General features: G+C 47.0%; 2 protein-coding genes across 4 annotated transcripts; one reads left to right on the top strand and one right to left on the bottom strand.

The window, feature by feature from the left end:
- Positions 1 to 212: 212 nt before the first annotated feature.
- Positions 213 to 11,765, bottom strand: LOC119323560. 3 transcript variants are annotated; one of them, XM_037597250.1, is made up of 9 exons: positions 11,280 to 11,765; positions 10,788 to 10,997; positions 10,252 to 10,713; positions 10,056 to 10,166; positions 9,791 to 9,970; positions 8,873 to 9,157; positions 7,853 to 7,973; positions 7,629 to 7,755; positions 213 to 437 (listed from the first exon to the last, which is right to left on the bottom strand). In XM_037597250.1, the coding sequence occupies exons 1-8, from the start codon at positions 11,694 to 11,696 to the stop codon at positions 7,634 to 7,636; spliced, it is 1,908 nt and encodes a 635-aa protein (XP_037453147.1). In that variant the 5' UTR covers positions 11,697 to 11,765; the 3' UTR covers positions 213 to 437; positions 7,629 to 7,633. The 3 variants fall into 3 exon arrangements, with proteins under 3 accessions (XP_037453147.1, XP_037453146.1, XP_037453148.1); XM_037597249.1 differs by lacking the exon at positions 213 to 437 and adding an exon at positions 5,496 to 5,935; XM_037597251.1 differs by lacking the exon at positions 213 to 437 and adding an exon at positions 7,193 to 7,310.
- LOC119323561 (GDSL esterase/lipase At5g45950-like) lies at positions 4,815 to 7,052 on the top strand. The gene is made up of 5 exons (XM_037597252.1): positions 4,815 to 5,588; positions 5,787 to 5,917; positions 6,136 to 6,366; positions 6,448 to 6,700; positions 6,785 to 7,052. Exons 1-5 carry the CDS (start codon positions 4,835 to 4,837, stop codon positions 6,973 to 6,975), a joined length of 1,560 nt encoding a protein of 519 aa, XP_037453149.1. The 5' UTR covers positions 4,815 to 4,834; the 3' UTR covers positions 6,976 to 7,052.
- Positions 11,766 to 22,091: the final 10,326 nt, after the last annotated feature.

Raw genomic sequence — 22,091 nt, 5'->3', positions numbered from 1 at the left:
CCTTCCCCCTCTCTCTTTTGTTTCTTGTTCTAATGTTTTATATCGTCTCTTGTACTCTGTTTGTTTTATGGGTGTTTTTATCATAGCATAGATATAGAGCAGAGGATTAGGAAGACAATTATGGTTTATATATTTTTTTTAGAACGAAGACGCCGGTGGCGTCCGGCTTTAAATTAATAAAGCCCACATAAGGCAGAATCCAACAAGTTCAACACAGGACAGAAAATAGAAAAAAGGCCGCAGCCAAGGATTGATACATGCTACCGGCCGAAGCCTGCGAGAGAATGAGAAATGAAGAAGCAGCGTGCAAGTAGCCGGTCCAAAATGTCACAACCCACGGCAGGCTGGTGGCGGGTGCCAATCTGAATCAACCAAATCCGCTCCATAGCCTCCGTCATCCGATCCGCATCACGCCGTTTCCCCAACGGCGTCCATGTCTGAAGGAACAAGTGGCATTTGAAGATAATGTCAGCCGGGTGTGAAGGAAATTTGTATTCAATGGTCATCTTATTGCGTGTAGACCAAATGGCCCAAAACAAAGCTCCCACACATCTCCAGAAAACACGGCCGAAACCGCCCCTATGTGCGACAAGAATAGCGTGAAGGTCCAAAGCTGAGCGGGGGTTCCAGTTATGGTCGAACACCTCCCTAACCGCACTCCAAGCAAAGCGAGCGAGGTAGCAATTAAAAAAGATGTGGTTTGCATCTTCATGTTGGCCATAGAGAACGCAAGAGCCATCGGAAGGCCCGTTCCTACGCGCGATATTATTGGAGGGAAGGCGATCACGAAACATCTGCCACAAGAAAAATTTTAGCTTCAAGGGGATATATGCTTTCCATAGCCCCCTAGCTATGTCCAGGGTCGGCCCCTCAGTCAGTTTGTTGTACAGGGATTGGACAGAAAATTTCCCCGAGCGCGATAGAGCCCAGGAGACCGAGTCGGCCTCAGGGCGAAGCACCACTCCGGCAAGATCTGAAGGAAATATGCCCTAGAGGCAATAATAAAGTTATTATTTATTTCCTTATTTCATGATAAATGTTTATTATTCATGCTAGAATTGTATTAACCGGAAACATGATACATGTGTAAATATATAGACAAACTGAGTGTCACTAATATGCCTCTACTTGACTAGCTCATTAATCAAAGATGGTTATGTTTCCTAGCCATGGACAAAGAGTTGTCATTTGATTAACGGGATCACATCATTAGGAGAATGATGTGATTGACTTGACCCATTCTGTTAGCTTAGCACACGATCGTTTAGTATGTTGTTGTTGCTTTCTTCATGACTTATACATGTTCCTATGACTATGAGATTATGCAACTCCCGTATACCGGAGGAACACTTTGTGTGCTACCAAACGTCACAACGTAACTGGGTGATTATAAAGGTGCTCTACAGGTGTCTCCGAAGGTACATGTTGGGTTGGCGTATTTCGAGATTAGGATTTGTCACTCCGATTGTCGGAGAGGTATCTCTGGGCCCTCTCGGTGATACACATCACTTAAGCCTTGCAAGCATTGCAAATAATGAGTTAGTTGCGGGATGATGTATTACGGAACGAGTAAAGAGACTTGCCGGTAACGAGATTGAACTAGGTATTGAGATACCGACGATCGAATCTCGGGCGAGTAACATACCGGTGACAAAGGGAACAACGTATGTTGTTATGCGGTTTGACCGATAAAGATCTTCATAGAATATGTGGGAGCCAATATGAGCATCCAGGTTCCGCTATTGGTTATTGACCGGAGACGTGTCTCGGTCATGTCTACATTGTTCTCGAACCCGTAGGGTCCGCATGCTTAAGGTTTCGATGACAGTTATATTATGAGTTTATGAGTTTTGATGTACCGAAGGAGTTCGGAGTCCCGGATGAGATCGGGGACATGACGAGGAGTCTCGAAATGGTCGAGACGTAAAGATCGATATATTGGACGACTATATTCAGACTTCGAAAAGGTTCCGAGTGATTCGGGTATTTTTCGGAGTACCGGAGAGTTACGGGAATTCGCCGGGGAGTATATGGGCCTTATTGGGCCATACGGGAATAGAGCAGAGAGGCCGAAAGGAAGGAGGCGCGCAGCCCCCTCTGGTCCGAATTGGACAAGGGGTACAGCCCCCTTTTCCTTCCTCCTCTCCCCCTCTTTCCTTCTCTCCTACTCCAACAAGGAAGGGGGAGTCCTACTCCCGGTGGGAGGAGGACTCCTCCTGGCGCGCCCCTCCTGGCCGGCCGACCCCCTCCCCCTGGCTCCTTTATATACGGGGGCAGGGGGCACCTCTAGGCACAACAACAATTGATCCCTTGGATCTCTTAGCCGTGTGCGGTGCCCCCCTCCACCATAGTCCACCTCGATAATATCGTAGCGGTGCTTAGGCGAAGCCCTGCAACAGTAGAACATCAAGATCGTCACCATGTCGTCGTGCTGACGGAACTCTCCCTCGACACTCGGCTGGATCGGAGTTCGAGGGACGTCATCGAGCTGAACGTGTGCTAGAACTCGGAGGTGCCGTAGTTTCGGTGCTTGATCGGTCGGGCCGTGAAGACGTACGACTACATCAACCGCGTTGTGCTAACGCTTCCGCTTTCGGTCTACGAGAGTACGTGGACAACACTCTCCCCTCTCGTTACTATGCATTACCATGATCTTGCGTGTACGTAGGAATTTTTTTGAAATTACTACGTTCCCCAACAAGATCAGCTACGAGCCCGTCCCAACAGGCTCGTTCGATATCGTGGAGGGGTCGTTTGAAGGAAACCGCTGGCGGGTTGCTGCGCAACGCATCAGCCACTAGGATATCAACATTAGTGGCTAACTGATAGGCAATGGAGTGGCTTTTCCACAAGGGTTCCGTGCCAAACCAATGGTCCAGCCAAAATCGCGTTGAAGACCCATTGTTGACGCAAAACTTGGCTCCTAAAGTGAAGGCAGGCATAACTTTCTGGATCAGATTCCAAAAAGTGGAGCCCTTAGCTTTGGAGGTGAGAAAATTCCTATCTGGGAAGTATTTGGCGCGAAGAATATCCGTCCAGAGCCCCTGCTCGTTTTGGGAGAGTTTCCAAATCCACTTGGTTAGAAGAGCGACATTTTGGATTTAAGAATCCCAAAACCACCAAATTTCTTAGGCCGACAGAGCACGGCCCATTTGATCAGGTGGTACTTCTTTTTTATCCCGGTTCCTTCCCAAAAGAACTTGGATCGAGGCGTATCAAGCTTGGCATGAACCCCATCCGCCAGCAAGAACATGCCCATCGTGAACAGTGGGAGGGAAGAGAGGCTGGAGTTAGTTAGGATCAGTCTGGCCGCCGAGGAAAGGAACCGACCGTGCCAGGGGCTAACCCTGTTTGCCACCTTACCGTACAAGGGCTCCCATTCCAGAATAGAAATGTGTTTACCGGAGATAGGCAGGCCCAAGTACTTAATTGGAAAGCTCCCTAGCTTGCAATTAAGCAGGTTGGCAACTCGAGTAGCGAGCAGAGGGTCCATCCCAATGGCAATTACCTCGCTCTTAAGGAAATTGATCTTAAGGCCGGAAATGATTTTGAAAGCAAGGAGGATGAGTTTGATCGAGGCAACGCTATGATCGTCGGGCTCAAAGAGCAACAATGTGTCGTCCGCATATTGAAGGTGCGTGAGTCCACCCGGAATAAGGTGAGAGACCACCCCGCGGATGTGACCGGTGTCCTTAGCCTTATGCACCATGGCAGAAAGGGCGTCCGCAACAAAGTTAAAGATCAAAGGCGAGGAGGGATCCCCTTGCCTGAGACCTCGTTTGTTGCGGAAGAAGTTCCCAACCTCTCCGTTGATCGACACCGCAATCTGGCCACCCGAATCCAGCCTGCAGTCCCGTCGGAGCAGGATAAGGAAGCACACGGATTTCTCAATGCGTGTAGAGTTTTGTTTTTATTTTGTAAAGTCTTCCAATTTTACCCCTTGAACAAAATATACTCCTGATTCTTTCTAGCAGTGTTGGTGGATCTAGTCCATTGAGTGACTGGAAATGGACGGCTCATATTATTTTGACGTACCATAAAATTCTCGATGTTTTTCTCGTTCAGCAAAACCCATGGCATCACAATTTGGAATGGTGGCGAAACACAATCGAATTTAGATATAGCTGGTGCGACCATGCCCCTGCAACCGCAGCTTACGCAGGCTCAGCGGTACCCATGACGTCACCGCGATGACATGAGCAACCTTCCTCTCAAGAGAAGAAAAAGACATGAGCGACCCAAGCGCAAGCACATGTATCCCATGCCTTCCTCCCTCTCTATTCTGCTTCTTGTTTTAATGTTTATTTTAACCCTTATGATTTGTTTGTTTTTATCATAGCATTAGCATGTATAGAACAAAGGACTACACAGACAATTTTGGAAAATACAGGTAGAGTAGGTGAACATGTGGATGGGTTCAAGAATCCTCTTGAGTAGTACACTATAGTTCTGCATGTGTATTATTTTCTTGAATACATAAATGGAATGTAACATGTCCATACAAAGTTAATCAATGGGCTCAAGAATACTACTCTGTCTCCGAGTTTCACCGGCGTAAAAAGTCTCACGAGTTAAGCAGCACCAAGCGGTCTTGAAAACCACAGGGTAATCATGTCACACAAAGCGGCCTGGGAGTAAACTAGGGCTGCTCCTCACCTACACAGCACCAAGCCGTCTTGGAAAACACGCTCCGCTCTGCTCTGCTCTGCTCAGCTCAGCTGGAGCGGCAGAGGCTCCAGCCGCAAGAGCATATATATTGCGGGCGTCCATGGCCGGGCACACTTGCTACTTGGTAGAGGTGTAGCACGACGTACCACCACCAGGGCGACGACCCATGAGGAGGCCGGCGGTGGTTGCGGTGGCGCTGCTCCTCCTCGTCGCATGGCAGCCGCCGCCGGGGAGGACGGCGGCCGCGCTGGACGAGCAGGACGACGATCCGCCCGCGCCGCCGCCGCCGGACGAGCGGGACGACGATCCGCCCGCGCGGAGCATGCCGCCGCCGTCGGACGAGCAGGACGACAATCCGCCTGCGCGAAGCATGCTTCCGCCGCCGCCGCCGGACGAGCAGGAGGACAATCCATCCTGGCCTGGGCTTCCGTTGTTGCCGCCCCCGCCCCCGCCGGAGGAGTCCGATGCGCCACGAGTACCCTCGCTACCGGGTTCCATGCCGATGCCGTTGCCGCCGCCGCCGCCGGTGGAACCAGCAGCACCGCCGACTCGCCCACGGCGTGCGCGGCTGCCTCCGAGGCAGGACGATCCGCCGGAACCTGAGCCGCCGGAGCTGCCTCGCCATAGGCGGACGCCGAGGGACCCGACGCCGCCACGGACGGTGGTGCCGCCGCAGGAGCCGGGGTGGGCCGCGGTGCCGCTGCCGATGGCACCAATGCCGGCTCCTGGGAGGCCCATCAACTACAGCACCACCGGCTGGACGACCATGCTGGTGTTCGGGGACTCGACGGTGGACCCCGGGAACAACAACCGGCTGCAGACGGTGATGAGGGCCAACTTCCTGCCGTACGGCGCGGGCTTCCTCGGCGGCAGGCCCACCGGCCGGTTCAGCAACGGCAGGCTCATCACTGACATACTCGGTACAGACGCACTCTTCTTTCCTTGCATCTGTTTCGCTGGTAAATCATGCGTGCACAAGGTACCAACTGGGCTTCTCTTCCAAGCAAATGGAGGTGGAGCTCATGTGCAGCTACAGGATTGATGTTTTTGGTCGAGAGGTGAGTGACGCTCACCGTTGGTCAGTATGGTATTCACGGTGCAGTTTTTGGGATGTGCAGCGGAAAGACTAGGTGTAGCGAGGAGCCTTCCAGGTTTCCGCGAGCCGAGGTTGAGGCCAAGGCAGCTCAGAAGGGGTGTGAGTTTCGCATCAGCAGGCTCCGGATACGATGATGCGACCGCCAGGATATCGGTATGTCAGCAGTATAACCTGCAGCATTTTATTCCCATCAGAGCACAAAGTCAGGCAAATCATATGAATTAAGTCAGGCGAATCTAAAGGAAACATGGTAAAAGGCTACCAAAAATAGTTATTAAAACTAATCCAAGCTATTCCGATTATTCAGAGCTGGTATTAGGTAGTACTAACTGGCTAGCTGTGTTTTCATTTTTTTTTTCTCTCCATGATAGAATACACTATCATTTTCCAATCAAGTCGAGGACCTATGGCGTTACAGAAGAAACCTCCAAAGATTAGTGGGACCAAGAAGAGCTCATCAACTTCTCAGGAGGGCTACGTTCGTCATAAGTGCTGGAACAACCGATCTGTTTAACCACTATCTTGCCACAAACCGTTCAGGAACAGAGAGTTGGCTGCCGTATGAGAACCTACTGATAACACGTGTCGCTAATTATACCCAGGTAAGCACTTGTCAAATGATAGTGTACTATCTTTTGTATGTTAGCTCAGTGCTGTGACTTAACCCTTGTCATTTTACTCAGGTAATGAGAGCACTTGGAGGAAGGAGATTTGTATTTGTTGGAGTGCCCCCAGTTGGGTGTTTACCACTTGTTAGAACCTTGCTAGGCACGGGTGCAGAAACATGCCATGAAAACATGAACTCCATGGCAACTTCATTTAACAGAAGGCTAGGCGAAGTGGTGCGCTTTCTGAGGAATCAACAAGATACCAGAGCTACTTTTATTGACGTTGCTCCAATCATAAGCATGGCGACAATAGACCCCAAAATCTTTGGTAAGTTGTGATACATTTTGGTCCCTTTTAAATGAACAGAAGGAGAAAAATAGTGTAATGACAATGTTTTCTTATGAACGCCAGGGTTGACAGAGACATCAAGAGGCTGCTGTGGAACAGGGGTTATTGAAGTTGGGCAAACATGCAGAGGCCGATTAACATGCACAGATCCCAGCAAGTACATGTACTGGGATGCTGTCCACCAAACAGAGAGAATGAACGAAATTATCACAGATTATGTGATTATGAATTCAATTGGAGAAATTTATGCCTAGATCAAGATTGTGAATTCAGGCCTACATCCCACAGAGATTGTACCTAGCATTTTATATTTTATTGTAGTGAATATTCGATTGCAGTTCAATAGAACAGATCAGTCATACCATTTTCTACTATATTCCTTATTCCATGATTGTGACTACGAGATGGCACGATTTTTCTTAAGATGGCACAGATATTACATTCGGTAATGAAAGTGCTTGCACAGTCATAACTATATGGCCCTGTCTATTTGTTCTTCATCCTCTGCACACCCCCACACCCCCAACCACAAACCAATGGATAATCTCCAGCAACATGGACACCCGTAGCACAAACCGGTCTAGTACTCCTGATCCGCGGAGGAAATAAGCCATGCAGTCAGGAATAGAGCTCCATAAGTAATTGCCTTCGTCTCAGTGATAGCTTAACTTTTGCATATGGGTCGGTAGAATCATGCTTAGAACACCTAGGACCTACAGAACCTTATGAGGGAGAGTTGTTTTTAACACCCAATGGTGCCTGAAGCTGTTACCTAATGATTATGTAGAAGAGGCCAGCAAATAGGACATTTTGGGTAAATATAGTACAGGTCATTATACAATGTGTGTGGTAAATAAATTGCTGGATCAAAAAAAAAACAGGAGGATAAATGAAATCGTTAAGGTACCTCAGTTAGCATGGATCTTGAACAGGCCTCGCCAAAGCAAAAAAAGATTCTGAATTTACCGACATCAACAACTCAATCGGGACAACCTTAGCAGGACGGGAAATTTTAAGCCTAGGCTCCAGAAAGGCTGACAATAGCCATTTGAAAGTATCAGACAGGACAAAATATATAGCGTAAATATAATCACAAATAGTAAGAATAAGTTCTTGGGACAATCCTAATACCTGGAGAAAGCTTCCGCCCCTCATACAGCAGCGCTGCTAGTGGATTTTTGGCCCAATGGTTCACAGCTAGGCGGCTTGTTGGCTGAAAACCTACCAATTTACCTTCTTCTGACATCACCACCTAAATAGATGAATCAAGTGACACGGTGCAAGTTATAGCATTTGACCAAAGAGAATGAATAACGTATCAATTTATTTTGACACAGGGAGCTTTAACATTATAATTATAAAAGCAATGTGGAAAGAATATTGGAAAAAAGCATTGTGGAAAATAAATTTGGGGGCCTTATGAACCAGATCACACATAAAGTTAGCAAACACTGCATGTACAACTTATTTAAAAGGTACTCCCTCCGTCCCATAATATAAGAACGTTTTTCAAGCTATGTTAGCTTGAAAAATGTTCTTATATTATGGGACGGAGGGAGTATAAGAGAGTAGTTTACAGTTTTTTTGTCATATAACTAAAGTAAAGGATTAAGTCCAATTGCAACCAAGTATCAATAAGCATACAGTAGCTGAGCAAACAGTAAAAGAAAGTTTAGCTCTTTCACGTGAGTCAGGACCAAAGAACCAACTTGAAACATGAAGACAAGGTATTACAAAAGGTTCGCTCTAAACAATAATATTATGTTAAATCCATGCATACACTGCTGGAGTAAGATAAGTGTGAAACGAATTTGAAGGATACCAAAACTAAAATAATAAATTGCATTGGCTTCAGCATACGTGAAAGCTAGCAACACAAATGCATTTAAATTGCATTTAAGGCGGAAAAACAAATGCATTCTGCTTCAGCAAGCATGACAAAAAATCGAATGGCAAACAACAGAAATAAAATTAAGAAATGGCATATTATTAATTCATGACTGTATAAGCGTATGGATATTTTCCAAATTCCAAAGGAAGTGCAATATATTACAAAAATAAATATCAGATTCGAGTTGTAGATACAACATAAAAAATAACAAATGTCTTCATCTGCTGGAGAGATGTCTTCAATAAATCAGGCAAACTTACCTGAAAGCTGGCAATGTTCTGCAGACTTTCCTGGGAATTATCGTTTGTTTCCAGATGAGAAGTCATCTCGGTGGGAGTTAATACCAATGGGTTCTTATTTTCTTTGATAACAGTACGGGAATACTGAGCATCATCAGAAGCAGCATTATCGCCAAGATTGATGGCCTTGAAGCAGTCAGGCAGTTCTCCAATCCAAGCACCAATATTTTCATCAACCACTATATCCCCAGGGCAACCACATGAATCTTTTATTTTCTTAACAATAGATATGCAATAACTTCGTACCTGTTCAGGAGGAGCAAATTAGAAGAGGAAAAATTGCAGGGCACCTGATATACGAAAATGCAGTGTCCACAATTGATACTATCCGTGGTTCCAGAGCCACAGAGACAGAGCACTAAACTCTCGAGAGCTGAATAGTCCTTGGAGGGTAATTATTTGTCATCAGATATGCCCTTAATTATACACAGTAGGTAGGTCTGCTGGACATTCCAAAAGAGTACTGTAGTAGTTGAAAAATATAATCTACATGCTACATGATGTTAGCAACAAGAAGAAAACAGAACACTCGTCATGAAGCAAAAGCGGCTTAAGAAATGACTTTTCCATAAATCATCTTTAGCATCTTCCAGAGACTCCATGGTTTTACAGTGAGCAGTTAACAGTTACTACATGCAAGTTGCAACAAATGAACGTCCCCTATTAGTGTAACACCAAGTATCAAAGTTACAATCGGTTAGAAAAAGAAAAGGTTAAATCTGAAATACTATAGGGAAATCATGATGAATCAATGTCCTGTGAAAGGGCCATCAGCATATCACGCATAAACCCCAAAAAAACAGAAGCGGTCACAAAGGAATTCAGGCTAAAAAAATAATTTCTTCACAGAATAAGCAACGTCACAAGGAATGAGTATACCTCACTATTATCAAGAGAATGGACGTCAGAACAATAGCTGTGTGATGATGGGGTGGGTGAACTGCCCATGAACAACCTTTTGCCTTTAAGAGATTGAGGCCAGCATAACTGAGCAACGATGCCGACAATAAAAATAACAGAACTACCAGCCAAGAAAGAGAAAAGGTTGTTCAAATAACCCTGCACCCAAAGAAGCAATGTTGGAAAAGAGAAACAATAAATATTTTTACAGGCAAGCTTCGACTGAAATAAAGTAGCAGCATACATTGTTCCTTCTAATCTTGGATGGTTCTGCATTCCAGTGAGAACGGAAAGTTTTTCCAGGAACCGTAAATTGATCTTCAAAATACATGTCAACAACATTCCCTAGTTCCACCTACAGTTGCAGAAAAGTAAATAAATAATACTGATCAAAACAGCGGTATGTTTACATCAAGGATAGTGATAGATTAACCATATACCAGTTGGAAGTGGGATATGGGAACTTCCCACCTAGTATTTACTAACTCATGACAGCCCTCAAGCTTCGTATTCTCGAATGCATTGGCATTAATTTGCAGTTTATAAGAAGGAACAAACTCATGGGCCCAAAGGATAAAATCAGGACCCCCGATCTCCGCCAACCTTCCATATTTTGGGGCTGGCCACCACGCATTCTTTGATGTGCCCACTTGATGAGAGGACTTGGTAAGATTAAAACTCTCCAAGCACCTCCTAGCATTACTTGCAACTTCTGCCTCGGAAATTCTGTGTATACAAACAGTGGAATCAGACGAGCAGTTCAGCTTCTGTGTTTGAAAAAGCCCGCCTGTGCCCCCGAGGTAACTCTTTTCGGTATCCTCAATGACACATGAGAAAATTGCTTCAGCAAGAGAGGATAGAAGTTTTCCATCCGATGAACTGATGCTGAAATCCACAGGAACCTGGCATGCAACCACAAATTAACAAGAGCTAAAAATAAATAAATAAAAAATCAGTATCAAGTCCCAATGTACACCTTTCGGGGTTTGCTCCAATCGTGGACGTTTCTCCCTGAACCTGGGGAGAAGATTTCTAGCCGATAGTTTGAAAGCTTGTGCATCACAACTTGCTTAAGAGCCATAGCCAAGATACTGTCGGAATCAGGTTCATTTTCAGAGAAAATATCATCACCAAAGTCCTTCTTTATCTTAGCGGCCTTCTCTTTGACTTCCTTGGCTTGCAAAATCTACAAATACAGCAAAACTTCCTCAAGAACAAATACAGCATGAATGCCTCATCCACCTGCCCTGCCATGGGGAATCTACATGCTGAATCTAGCTTTTCAATGGGTTGCACCTTGTGTTGGCCGCATATTTCTGATAATGGGAGTGCGACTAAAATGCTGCGTGTATTCGAAGAATACTTCCTATGGTTGGCGCAGCGTAACGAAAGCGTATCCTAATCGAATGACAGGCACTGAACCATCCCAAAGTGAAGGCGGGTGGAGGTGGAAACCGTAAGCGCTCACCACTCGAGTGGACGCGGCGCCACCGGCTCCGGGGAGGAAGGCCTCCATGACCATGGCCTCGGAGCCGGCGCCGAGGTGCGCCTCCGCGGCTGCCCCTCCGTCGGCCGCCGCCGCGGCCGCGACGGCCTGCTCCCGCCGCGCGGCGCCGGAGACCTCGAGCCGCGCGAGGCCCGCCTCGTAGCACCGCGCGATGGGGATGACGCGCCCGCGGTCCCCCGCCGCGCCCCGGTTTCCCTCGCGGTCACCGCCCCCGCCGGAGCGAGCCGCCGCGGCGGGGAGGGCGAGGCGAGGAGCGGGGGCCGGCGGTGATAGGGTTCTGAGGAAGGGGGGCGGGTAGCGGGGGGAGTGGGAGGAGGAGGCGAGGCGCGGGCGGAGAGGCGGCAGGTGGAGCGGGAGGAGGAGGGACGGAGACGGCATTCTGTGGGAGGGGGCTCGCCGGAGACGAGGGCGGCGGCGGCGCCGGCGACCGGGGAGACTCGCGGTCGGCTGCGGGCGCGGGCAGGAAGGGGGGGGAGGCTTTCGGAGGTTTTATCCTGTCAGCAATTCGTTTTCTTTTAAATTCACTCACGGTATAATATTTGTATATTCAAATTAAATGCAAAACATGATATTTTGCAAAATATAATGTGTCTTTTTTTATAAAAAAACTTTCAATCGTATTCAATCATGGCAGTATAGCGAGCATCAGAAATAATAGAAATTACATTCAGATTTATAAACCACCTAGCAACGACTACGAGAACTGAAGCGAGCCGAAGGTGCGCGACTGTTATCGCCCCTCCCTCGTCGGAGTCAGGCCGAACTTGTTGTAGTGAACAGTCGGAAAATCATCGTCGTCGCACCAGAACAGCAACCGTTGCCGATGAAGAGTAGTATAGATCGGAAGGATCCAACTTAAAGACGCACGAACGTAGACGAACGACAAACAGATCCGAGCAGACCCACCAACGATAGATCCGCCGAAGACACATCTCCACATGTCGATCAGCGGTGCTAAGAGCAACTCTAGCAGACCCCGCATCCCGCCCCGGCCCGCAAAATAACCGCCAAAGTGCGGGTCGGGGCGGGAAAACCTGCCCGACCAGTCCCCACATCCCGCCCCGGCCCGCAAATGGGGTGCGACAAAACTTCTCCCCCAACCTCTAGATTCACGGGTTGGGAGGCCGACCCGAGCGCAGCCCCCATCCGCAGCGAGATTTGGCGGGAGGGACATTTCCGCGCGCTCTTTCCCGCTCCCCCCACCCTCCGCCACCATTGCCCCCGCCGCCGCACGCTCAGGTGCATCCTCCGCGGGCGTCCCTCGCCGCCATGGACGACTCCCAGCTGCCCCCGTCACCGTCGAGGTCGCGCATGCCCCTTCCCCTCGGGCGGATCTCGCCGTCGGCCATGTTGGCCCCGTCGTCGCTCAAGCTAGCGCCGCGCCTGCCCGGAAGCGGCAGGGCAATGTGGTCGTGTAGGGCGGGAATCGGCAGTCCCCGCCGCCAAGGCTCGCACTCCCCCCGCCAACGCTGTTGTGCGATCTCGGCCGGCGGCGGAGAAGGTGACCAAGGCCGCGGCCGGAAAGAGGGAGGGGAATCCGACTGCAAACAAGGCGCCTCCTTCATCCTCGAACTCCATGCCGGCAAGAAGTGCCCCGCCGATGCCGTCCAACGGCGCTGCTCCCCCCGCAAGTAGGTGTTCGACGAAATGGCCGAAAGGTATGCGTCTTTGGTCATTGTGCTTTCCTTTCGTTTTCGCCATTTGTTGCTAGCTCGTCACTTGTTATCGTTCAATATAGCGGTGGTTCAAACAATGGAACTGCCGAGTACGAGACCTTGTTGGACACCAATGTCGTTGACATTGATCAAGCCCTGTTCGCATTCGAGTACAATGAAACGGAGGGTGGCGTGGATGATCATGGTTGTGAGGACGAATTGGACGAGATCGAAGCGGAAGCGTTTGAGCAATCGCAATCAAAATCTGGGAAAAGCCAAAGATCGAAGAACTACACGATCTTGGAAGATCAAGCTTTGATCCAAGTATGGAGTGCGGTGTCTCTTGATGCATGGAATCCGACTATGTGAGTTTGTTTTGCCTTTGTTCAAGTTGTGCATAATCATATTTGCATCATAAGAATTGATTACATCACTTTGTTTTTCATATTGTGTAGGACAAGATTGCCCAACATAGATACAAAGACATGGAAGCTTCGGAAGGCAAATTCTTCAAAGTAAAGCATTGTTGGGACTTGCTCCAAAAGTGCGAGAAGTGGAAGTTGATCGACAAAGAATCTCCACCGAAGAGAGGCTCGCTTATAAACATGGAAGAAGATGAGGATGATGATGGCCCAAGAAATTTGAACAAGCCCGATGGCGACAAGAAAAGTAAGGAGAAGATGTGACCGTAGTTCAATATGAACATTATTGGTCGCACATTTTGAGTACTAAGATTTGTAAGTCCAAAAAAAAATTTGTCTTGACAGTATGAAGATTCTCAAGTCATGAAACATAATGACTTATCTCCTCCCAGTTTAGTTTAGTCCCGGGACAATAGTAGGTCATGTCTACCAAGCGCTGGACATGTTTGATTGATTGGAAATAAGCTGTCAATAGAAATTAGTTGTCAACTATTTTTGAATAAATAATATCAAAGACATAAATATGGTTGAGAAACTCACATTTTGGTAGAACTGGAGGCGTATGCACATCGACCCAGATGTCGGTATTACCTTCAATACCATCTTCCGGACGAATATCAAAGGTGATAACCATATCAGGCTCAAATGCATAAGTCTTGCATAGTGCTCGCCATGTTTTGCATCCAAAATAGGTGTAGTCGTCTTACTTGTATAATTTTGCATGAAAAATATAACCATGCTCGGTCTTCAAATAAAATCTCTTTACCTCCATAGTAGTTGTCACAAAACTGAAACCTATCTTATCCAATACAAAAACTCTTGCATGGCAGGGGATACGCTAGTAGAATAGTAAAAAAATTATAAGTTGAAGCAAATAAAGCAGATGTCATGCTTAATTACGAAAAAAGACTTGTCATTGTGACTTACTTTATCGACTTCAAAGTTCTCGTCCAGCTTGATGCTGAAGCGCCTATCATCATCTAGGAAGATTCCGTCGCACAGGCCGCGCTCGTCTTCGCAGTATTTGCAAATACCGAAATCCTTTTCATCGTCAGACATTTCCTATGTTCATAGTTAAAACATTAGTTGAAAATTGATCGAAGACAACTACCAGAATACTCAACACACAAATCTGGGACACTCGATATTTCCTACATATTCTGGCACAAGTCATGCCAAAATTCACGAAAAAATCCGGCATGACCTTTGCTAAAATAGGACATATCGAGCGCCTGAAATTTGCCGGAACGAAAATGAATCAACACTCCGGCAAAACATAGGCCACTCGGAGGTGTAACTTGCAAACATGACTGGCCACTTGGGCAAGCACATATCCTATTTAAGCAACACAAGATATACATTTCAAAATATCTTATAGGACTCAAATTAGCATGCGTTCAATAAGCAAAAGTAAATCATCTCATGCGTCCGTACATCATCGAATATTATCACTAATACACCCCAAATAGTACCATACATATAACATCACTAATACAACTAAAACCCTAGCACACGACGGGTATCGGCGCGGGCGGTGGACACCCACAGAGAAGGAACCATCACGGGATCATAGCTCCAGTGAGATCCCTGGAGAACCTGCCAGGTATTGGAGAACCTGTGCTCCAACGCAAACAAGTAGCGACGGACGTGTGTGTCCTCCTCACTGACACGGTGACGCACCACCTCCGCGGGGTCCTCGAGCCTCTGGATCGTCACTGGCCCACGCGACCGCCACCAAAGAAGGTTTGGGTCAACGACAGGCTGGCTCCTCACCAACCTGCGCCCCCCGATAGGTAGCGCCTCCCAGTACCACCCCGGTGGAGCCCAGTCCCGGACATGGCCCATCTGGTCAAGCAGGTGTCGTCCTCCGCCGACTTGACGATGAGGATGCGGGATAGGCATCGTCCACGTCGATGCGGGAAAAAATGCTTTAACTAAAAAAATAGCAACAAGTTCCTACTAACTAGTTCTATTAATTCAATTAGTTCTTACTAAAAGTAAACTTACTATAAATAAAAATAAACTAGTACCTAATTAGTACCTAGTTCTTACTAACTAATTAGTACCTAGGAATTACTGCCCTAATTACCATATAAGTATCCATTTTTTAACTAGGGTTCATACTACCTAATTAAATAGGGTTAATACTAATTGTAATTAACTAACTAGCACTAAAAATAGCCTAGGGTTCATACTAACTAGAACTAAATAGCTAGGGTTCATACTAAGTAGAGAAGAGGGAAGGGGAGAGTGCTTACAGAGGGCGGGGAGAGAGATGGGGTCGGGGGAGACGGCGGCACCGAGGCACGGCGAGGCGGGGTCGGGGGAGACGGCGGCGAGGCGGGGTCGAGGGAGACGGCGACGAGGTGGATCGAGGGAGACGGCGGCGGAGAGCGAGGGCAGGGGCTCCAGCAAAGTCGAGGTCGAGGAGGAGGAGGCACAGGCGCGCGACAACGTCGAGGGGCAGACTCCGGCGGAGAGCGAGGGCAGGGCCTCCCGCGAGGGCAAGGGAAGGGGCTCCGGCGGAGGCGACGAGGGGGAGAAGAGAGAGTGGAGAATTGGGGGAGGAAGCAAAGGAGAGGGAAGGACGCGCAGGGAGGTAGGTGAAAATAGCTTTAACAATAGCATGGGGAGCGAAAATGCGCTGCTGCTAAAATCTGTAGTAGTAGCGTTGTTTTTAGAAGGGCTCTACTACTATACCTAGCACGTCAGGAACGGTATGGAAATTATAGTAGTAGCGCGTTTTGTTCCTGCCGCGCTACTGCTAAGTGGATAACAGTAGCGCCCTTTAAGCCAACGCGCTACTGCTAAGTAGCAGTAGCGCCTCATTCTAACACGCGCTACTGGTAAGATTCTGTGTATAAGGTTTTCCCTAGTAGTGAGATGAAGAGAGAGCAAGAAGCATCGAGCTTGAGGGAGAAGATTGATGCCATGATGCAATCAAACGAGTTGATGTTGTTGAAGTCATTGGAGATCAAGAAAGAGTTGGCCCAGAAGAAGGCAAAAGAGAAGCAAGAAAAGTGGCAGTTGCTCAAGGAAGAGGGGCTCCGCAAAGCTGCCATTAAGGAGAGAAGAGCACGCGCCGCTGAAAACAAATCCATGTCTTTGTTGCTCGCCGAAGAGAACAAGATCATGTCAATGAACCGTGATGACATGGACGACCTCACCAAAACATGGCATGATATGGCAAGGAGGAAATCTTGAAGAGGAGGATGGTCGCGTCGGTTGGTCCGTGTTACAGTTCGGGAGATGTTTTCTCTGCTCCATATGGTGGCAATGTCAATGATTTCGGTGCGGGAGTTGGGACAAGCATCGGAGGTGGATTCGGTGGTGCCGATGAACTTCAAGGTGGACTCGATGGCACGGAGTGAAGGTCGACCAAGATAATGCTGGGCATGGCCGTAACTTTTGCAAGGCCCTCTTTTGCATTTCTCCTACTGAACTTGGCTTTTAATTTGTGCCTAAAACTGTGTTATGTGGTTTGAATTTGAACTTTTTGTGGAAACTTATGCCAAATGCGAGAATTGGGCGTTTTCTGTTTCCGGGTTATCGCGGTGGTGCCCTAGCAGAACCTACAGAAGCCGACCCGTAAAAAAGCATATTTCGCGAATATACTTTTATGCGGGTCCGTTTGAGGGGTCTGCATCTATGGTTGTCCGCGCCGGCCCGCAAAAGCGGTTATGCGCAAACTGCAAACGCGTTTTGCGGGCCGGCGGGATGCGGGTTCTGCTAGAGTTGCTCTTAACGCACCACCGAAACATGGGCTAGGCAGGGAGAGCCTTATTTCATCTTCAGGGAGCCCCCACTGTCTCGCCTTCCTGAGCATGACACGAACTCTAACAAAAACACAAAAATAACATCTGAAAAATGGAGCCGTCCCAGCGGCAAAGGCGGGATCCACCACACCTCCATGGCCCTAAGGCCACCAGAGGTGAGGTGGACTGGCGACAACGCCGACGAGAGGTGAAGAAAACCTAAGACTTGGAAGATGGGGGGGGTATATAAAGCGTGTTTTGACCATACAAATTCAAATTTCAACAAAAAGAATACATCGACACTGCTTTGTTTGAACAAAACTGATCATAGTAGTACTCCATTCGATCCATATTACTTGTACTGAAGCTGCGAAGTAATATGAATAGAAGGAAGTAGCAGATTTGTTCGAGAATCGCATTTCTTCGTTGATTGTGTTTTCACACAATTTTTTTGATCAAAGTTAAATTTTGGGACCGCCTAATCTAAAGGATTTTCAGTTCGGTTCAAGTCAAAATTTGGCCTATAGTGTGCTGACATGTGTCATGAGTCGATTCTCAACGGCGGCACGAATAGTGCAAACGGGGGTGCTCGACTGCTTGAAGTGGTGTTGCTCACCTGCCAGCCGCCACTGCTCGCTGGAGTTAGATGTTGTGTGCTGATTATATGAAGTCCCAGTTCCAAAATGTTGTACGCACACAAGTCCATTCAACTAACTTTTGTATCCATGAATATAAGTAATGTAGTGTTTGTGCGGCGTGTTGCGGCATATATTTTTAGCAAATGTTGATACTATTTAAGAAACATAACATGAAAGATAGCTTGTAGACATGGCAAGTAAGGTATTCAAATACATGCAGGCCTTGTACCCCAAATACATAGGTGAGTGGAGAATTATGAAGTTCGATTTATGATTTTTGTATGTCTTGGAATAAAAGTATATCAGCAATCAGCATAAGACAGAGAAGTTGCAATGCCATGTGATATAATGTCCTTCAGTATGGAGTTGGTAGACTTGTGATGAAATCCATGTAGATTCAGCCTATTTTCGTATATTTTTGTCTCAATGTCAGGCAATATATAGAATTATCTATATATCCTTCTAACATCGGTTGGCTGAGTATGTTTCTTGGGCAATTCATTTGTGAAAACAAATAAAACATCCAAACTAACAAAAAAGTGTACGCTTTCGGTCTCTTGAGTCTACTTTAGGTCTCTAGTGTCACTGCCTCTCACCTTGACCTCCTTGTAAACTTATCTGATTTAATTCAACCTTTTTAGGACAAAAGACAAGGCTAGCCATAGTGGGAGTAACTTAGGTAGTAACATAACGCAACCCAAGACATATATGCTTATGTGGCATGAAGTTAATGAGAAGAAAGGTGCTTGTGGTAACATAATATGTTACCGTAACATAACGCACTCCAATGCAAAATGAGTCTACAATATAATAAATGAAGGCTTGCATGACACTACACTTATGTTACTACCCACTATGATGGTAGTAACATAGACTAGTAACATGCATATGAACTAGTATAAGTTACTACCCACTATGACTAGCCTAAGAGCATGTATCCCTTCCCTAGAAAGTGCTAAGAGCATGTCTAGTAGAGCCCTCAAACCCTTAAATCTAAAGTTGGGTTTAAGGGTTGAGAATTGGCCATTTTTGACACTTTTAAGGGTTGAAAAACAGGGGCAACGACTAGAACCCTCAAACCCAGCCCTTATAACAGAATATTCCGTTATAAGGGTTGGGTTTGAGGGTTCTAGTCTTTGCCCCAACCCCAACCCTTTAAACTGTCATTTGACATATCACAATTTTCACTAGAAAAACACAATCAACCTTCAAACAAACATGGAAATGAAGATCATTGATGCATGGTTTAATAGTTTACATCACTCAATCATCATCTTCCCCCTCTCATCGGCACCATCACCAAAAAGTTGCACTTGGCGCCATCTCCTAGACCACTTCCACGCCCATCAAGCACCTCCATTGTCGTCGGTGGTGGAGTCCTCCACACCGCCATCGCCACCACCACTCATTGGAGTGTCACCTCGAAGAGTAGAGGACGCACCACGAAACATCCTCTTCCTCTCCGCAATGTCCTCCTTGTAGTCCTTCCACCATTGCAATTGGTCTTGATCCATGTCCTTCTTGGACATCATCATGTGCTCCTTCTCTTCCACCATGAGTTCTTTCTGTTGGGGAACGTAGCAGAAATTCAAAATTTTCTACGCATCACCAAGATCAATCTAAGGAAATACTAGCAAGGAGAGAGAGGGGAGTGCATCTTCATACCCTTGAAGATCGCGATGCGGAAGCATTACAAGAATGCGGTCGGTGGAGTTGTTCACGAAGCGATTCAGATCGCGGCCGAATCCGATCTAAGCACCGAAGAATGGTGCCTCCGCGTTCAACACACGTACAACCCGGTGACGTCTCCCGTGCCTTGATCCAGCAAGGAGAGAGGGAGAGGATGGGGAAGACTCCGTCCAGCAGCAGCACAACGGCGTGGTGGTGATGGAGGAGCGTGGCACTCCAGCAGGGCTTCGCCAAGCACTACGAGAGACGAGGAGGGAGAGGGGTAGGGCTGCGCCAGGGAGAGGAAAACTCATGTTTTGGGCAGCCCCAAAACCCCCACTATATATAGGGGAAGATGAGAGGGGGCCGGCCCCCTCCAGATCCCATCTAGAGGGGAGGGGTGGCGGCCAGGAGGGGGAGACTTGCCCCCCAAGCAAGGTGGAGGCCCCCCTTCCCCTAGGGTTTTCAACCCTACGCGCCTTGGGCCCTTGGGGAGGGGTGCACCAGCCCACTAGGGGCTGGTTCCCTCCCATATTCAGCCCATTAAGTCCCCCCGAGGCAGGTGGCCCCACCCGGTGGACCTCCGGACACCTTTTGGTGGTCCCAGTACAATACCGATAACCCCCGAAACTATTCCGGTGACTGAAACTGGACTTCCCATATATAAATCTTTACCTCCAGACCATTATGGAACTCCTCGTGATGTCCGGGATCTCATACGGGACTCCAAACAACATTCGGTAACCACATAGAAACTTCCTTTATAACCCTAGCGTCATCGAACCTTAAGTGTGTAGACCCTACGGGTTCGGGAATCATGCAGACATGACCGAGACAACTCTCTGGCCAATAACCAACAGCGGGATCTGGATACCCATGTTGGCTCCCACATGTTCCACGATGATCTCATCGGATGAACCACGATGTCAAGGATTCAAGCAATCCCGTATGCAATTCCCTTTGTCAATCGGTACGTTACTTGCCCGAGATTCGATCGTCGGTATCCCAATACCTCATTCAATCTCGTTACCGGCAAGTCACTTTACTCGTTCTGTAATGCATGATCCCGTGACTAACTACTTAGTCACATTGAGCTCATTATGATGATGCATTACCGAGTGGGCCCAGAGATACTTCTCCGTCACACGGAGTGACAAATCCCAATCTCGATTCGTGCCAACCCAACAGACACTTTAGGAGATACATGTAGTGTACCTTTATAGTCACCCAGTTACGTCGTGATGTTTGGTACACCCAAAGCACTCTTACGGTATCCGGGAGTTACACAATCTCATGGTCTAAGGAAATGATACTTGACATTAGAAAAGCTTTAGCAAACGAACTACACGATCTTGTGCTATGCTTAGGATTGGGTCTTGTCCATCACATCATTCTCCTAATGATGTGATCCCGTTATCAATGACATCCAATGTCCATGGTCAGGAAACCATGACCATCTGTTGATCAACGAGCTAGTCAACTAGAGGCTCACTAGGGACATGTTGTGGTCTATGTATTCACACATGTATTGCGGTTTCCGGTCAATACAATTATAGCATGAACAATAGATAATTATCATGAACAAGGAAATTCAATAATAACCATTTTATTATTGCCTCTAAGGCATATTTCCAACAGTCTCCCACTTGCACTAGAGTCAATAATCTAGTTCACATCACTATGTGATTGTAACGAGTCCAACACCCATTGGGTTTGATCATATATCGCTTGTGAGAGAGGTTATTAGTCAACGGGTCTGAATCTTTCAGATCCGTGTGTGCTTTACAAATCTCTATGTCATCTCCTAGATGCAGCTACCACGCTCTATTTGGAGCTATTCCTAATACCTGTTCTACTATACGAATCCGGTTTACTACTCAGAATAATCTGGATTAGTGTCAAAGTTTGCATCGGCGTAATCCTTTACGACGAACTCTTTTACCACCTCCATAATCGAGAAAATTTCTTAGTCCACTAGTTACTAAGGATAACTTTGACCGCTGTCCTGTGATCCATTCCTGGATCACTCTTGTACCCCTTGACTGACTCATGGCAAGGCACACTTTAGGTGCGGTACACAACACAACATACTGTAGAGCCTACGTCTGAAGCATAGGGGGCGACCTTCGTCCTTTCTCTCTCTTCTGCCGTGGTCAGGTCTTGAGTCTTACTCAATATTCACACCTTATAACACAGCCAAGAACTCCTTCTTTGCCGATCTATTTTGAACTCCTTCAAAATCTTGTCACGGTATGTATTTATTTGAAAGTACTATTAAGCGTTTTTGATCTATCCTTATAGATCTTGATGCTCAAAGTTCAAGTAGCTTAATCCAGGTTTTCCATTGAAAAACACTTTTAAAATAACCCTATATGCTGTCCAGAAATTCTACATCATTTCTGATCAACAATATGTCAATAACATATACTCATCAGAAATTCTATAGTGCTCCCACTCACTTCTTTGGAAATACAAGTTTCACATAAATTTTGTATAAACCTAAAATCTTTGATCATCTCATCAAAGTGTATATTCCAACTCCGAGATGCTTACTCCAGTCCTTATAAGGATTGCTGGAGTTTTGCATACTTGTTAGCATCTTTTAGGATTGACAAAACTTTCTGGTTGTATCACA

This window comes from Triticum dicoccoides, chromosome 6B, assembly GCF_002162155.2.
Source record: "Triticum dicoccoides isolate Atlit2015 ecotype Zavitan chromosome 6B, WEW_v2.0, whole genome shotgun sequence".
Taxonomy (NCBI): domain Eukaryota; kingdom Viridiplantae; phylum Streptophyta; class Magnoliopsida; order Poales; family Poaceae; genus Triticum; species Triticum dicoccoides.
This window is presented reverse-complemented; position numbering and strand designations above follow the sequence as displayed.

Coding starts and splice junctions, on each gene's coding strand:
- LOC119323561 (XM_037597252.1), top strand. CDS start 4,835: ATGAGGAGGCCGGCGGTGGTTGCGGTGGCGCTGCTCCTCCTCGTCGCA. Junction 5,589..5,786: donor GCTCATCACTGACATACTCG/GTACAGACGCAC, acceptor TGGGATGTGCAG/CGGAAAGACTAGGTGTAGCG. Junction 6,701..6,784: donor AATAGACCCCAAAATCTTTG/GTAAGTTGTGAT, acceptor TATGAACGCCAG/GGTTGACAGAGACATCAAGA.
- LOC119323560 (XM_037597250.1), bottom strand. CDS start 11,696: ATGCCGTCTCCGTCCCTCCTCCTCCCGCTCCACCTGCCGCCTCTCCGC. Junction 10,167..10,251: donor CCATATCCCACTTCCAACTG/GTATATGGTTAA, acceptor CTGCAACTGTAG/GTGGAACTAGGGAATGTTGT. Junction 7,974..8,872: donor AGAACATTGCCAGCTTTCAG/GTAAGTTTGCCT, acceptor TCATCTATTTAG/GTGGTGATGTCAGAAGAAGG.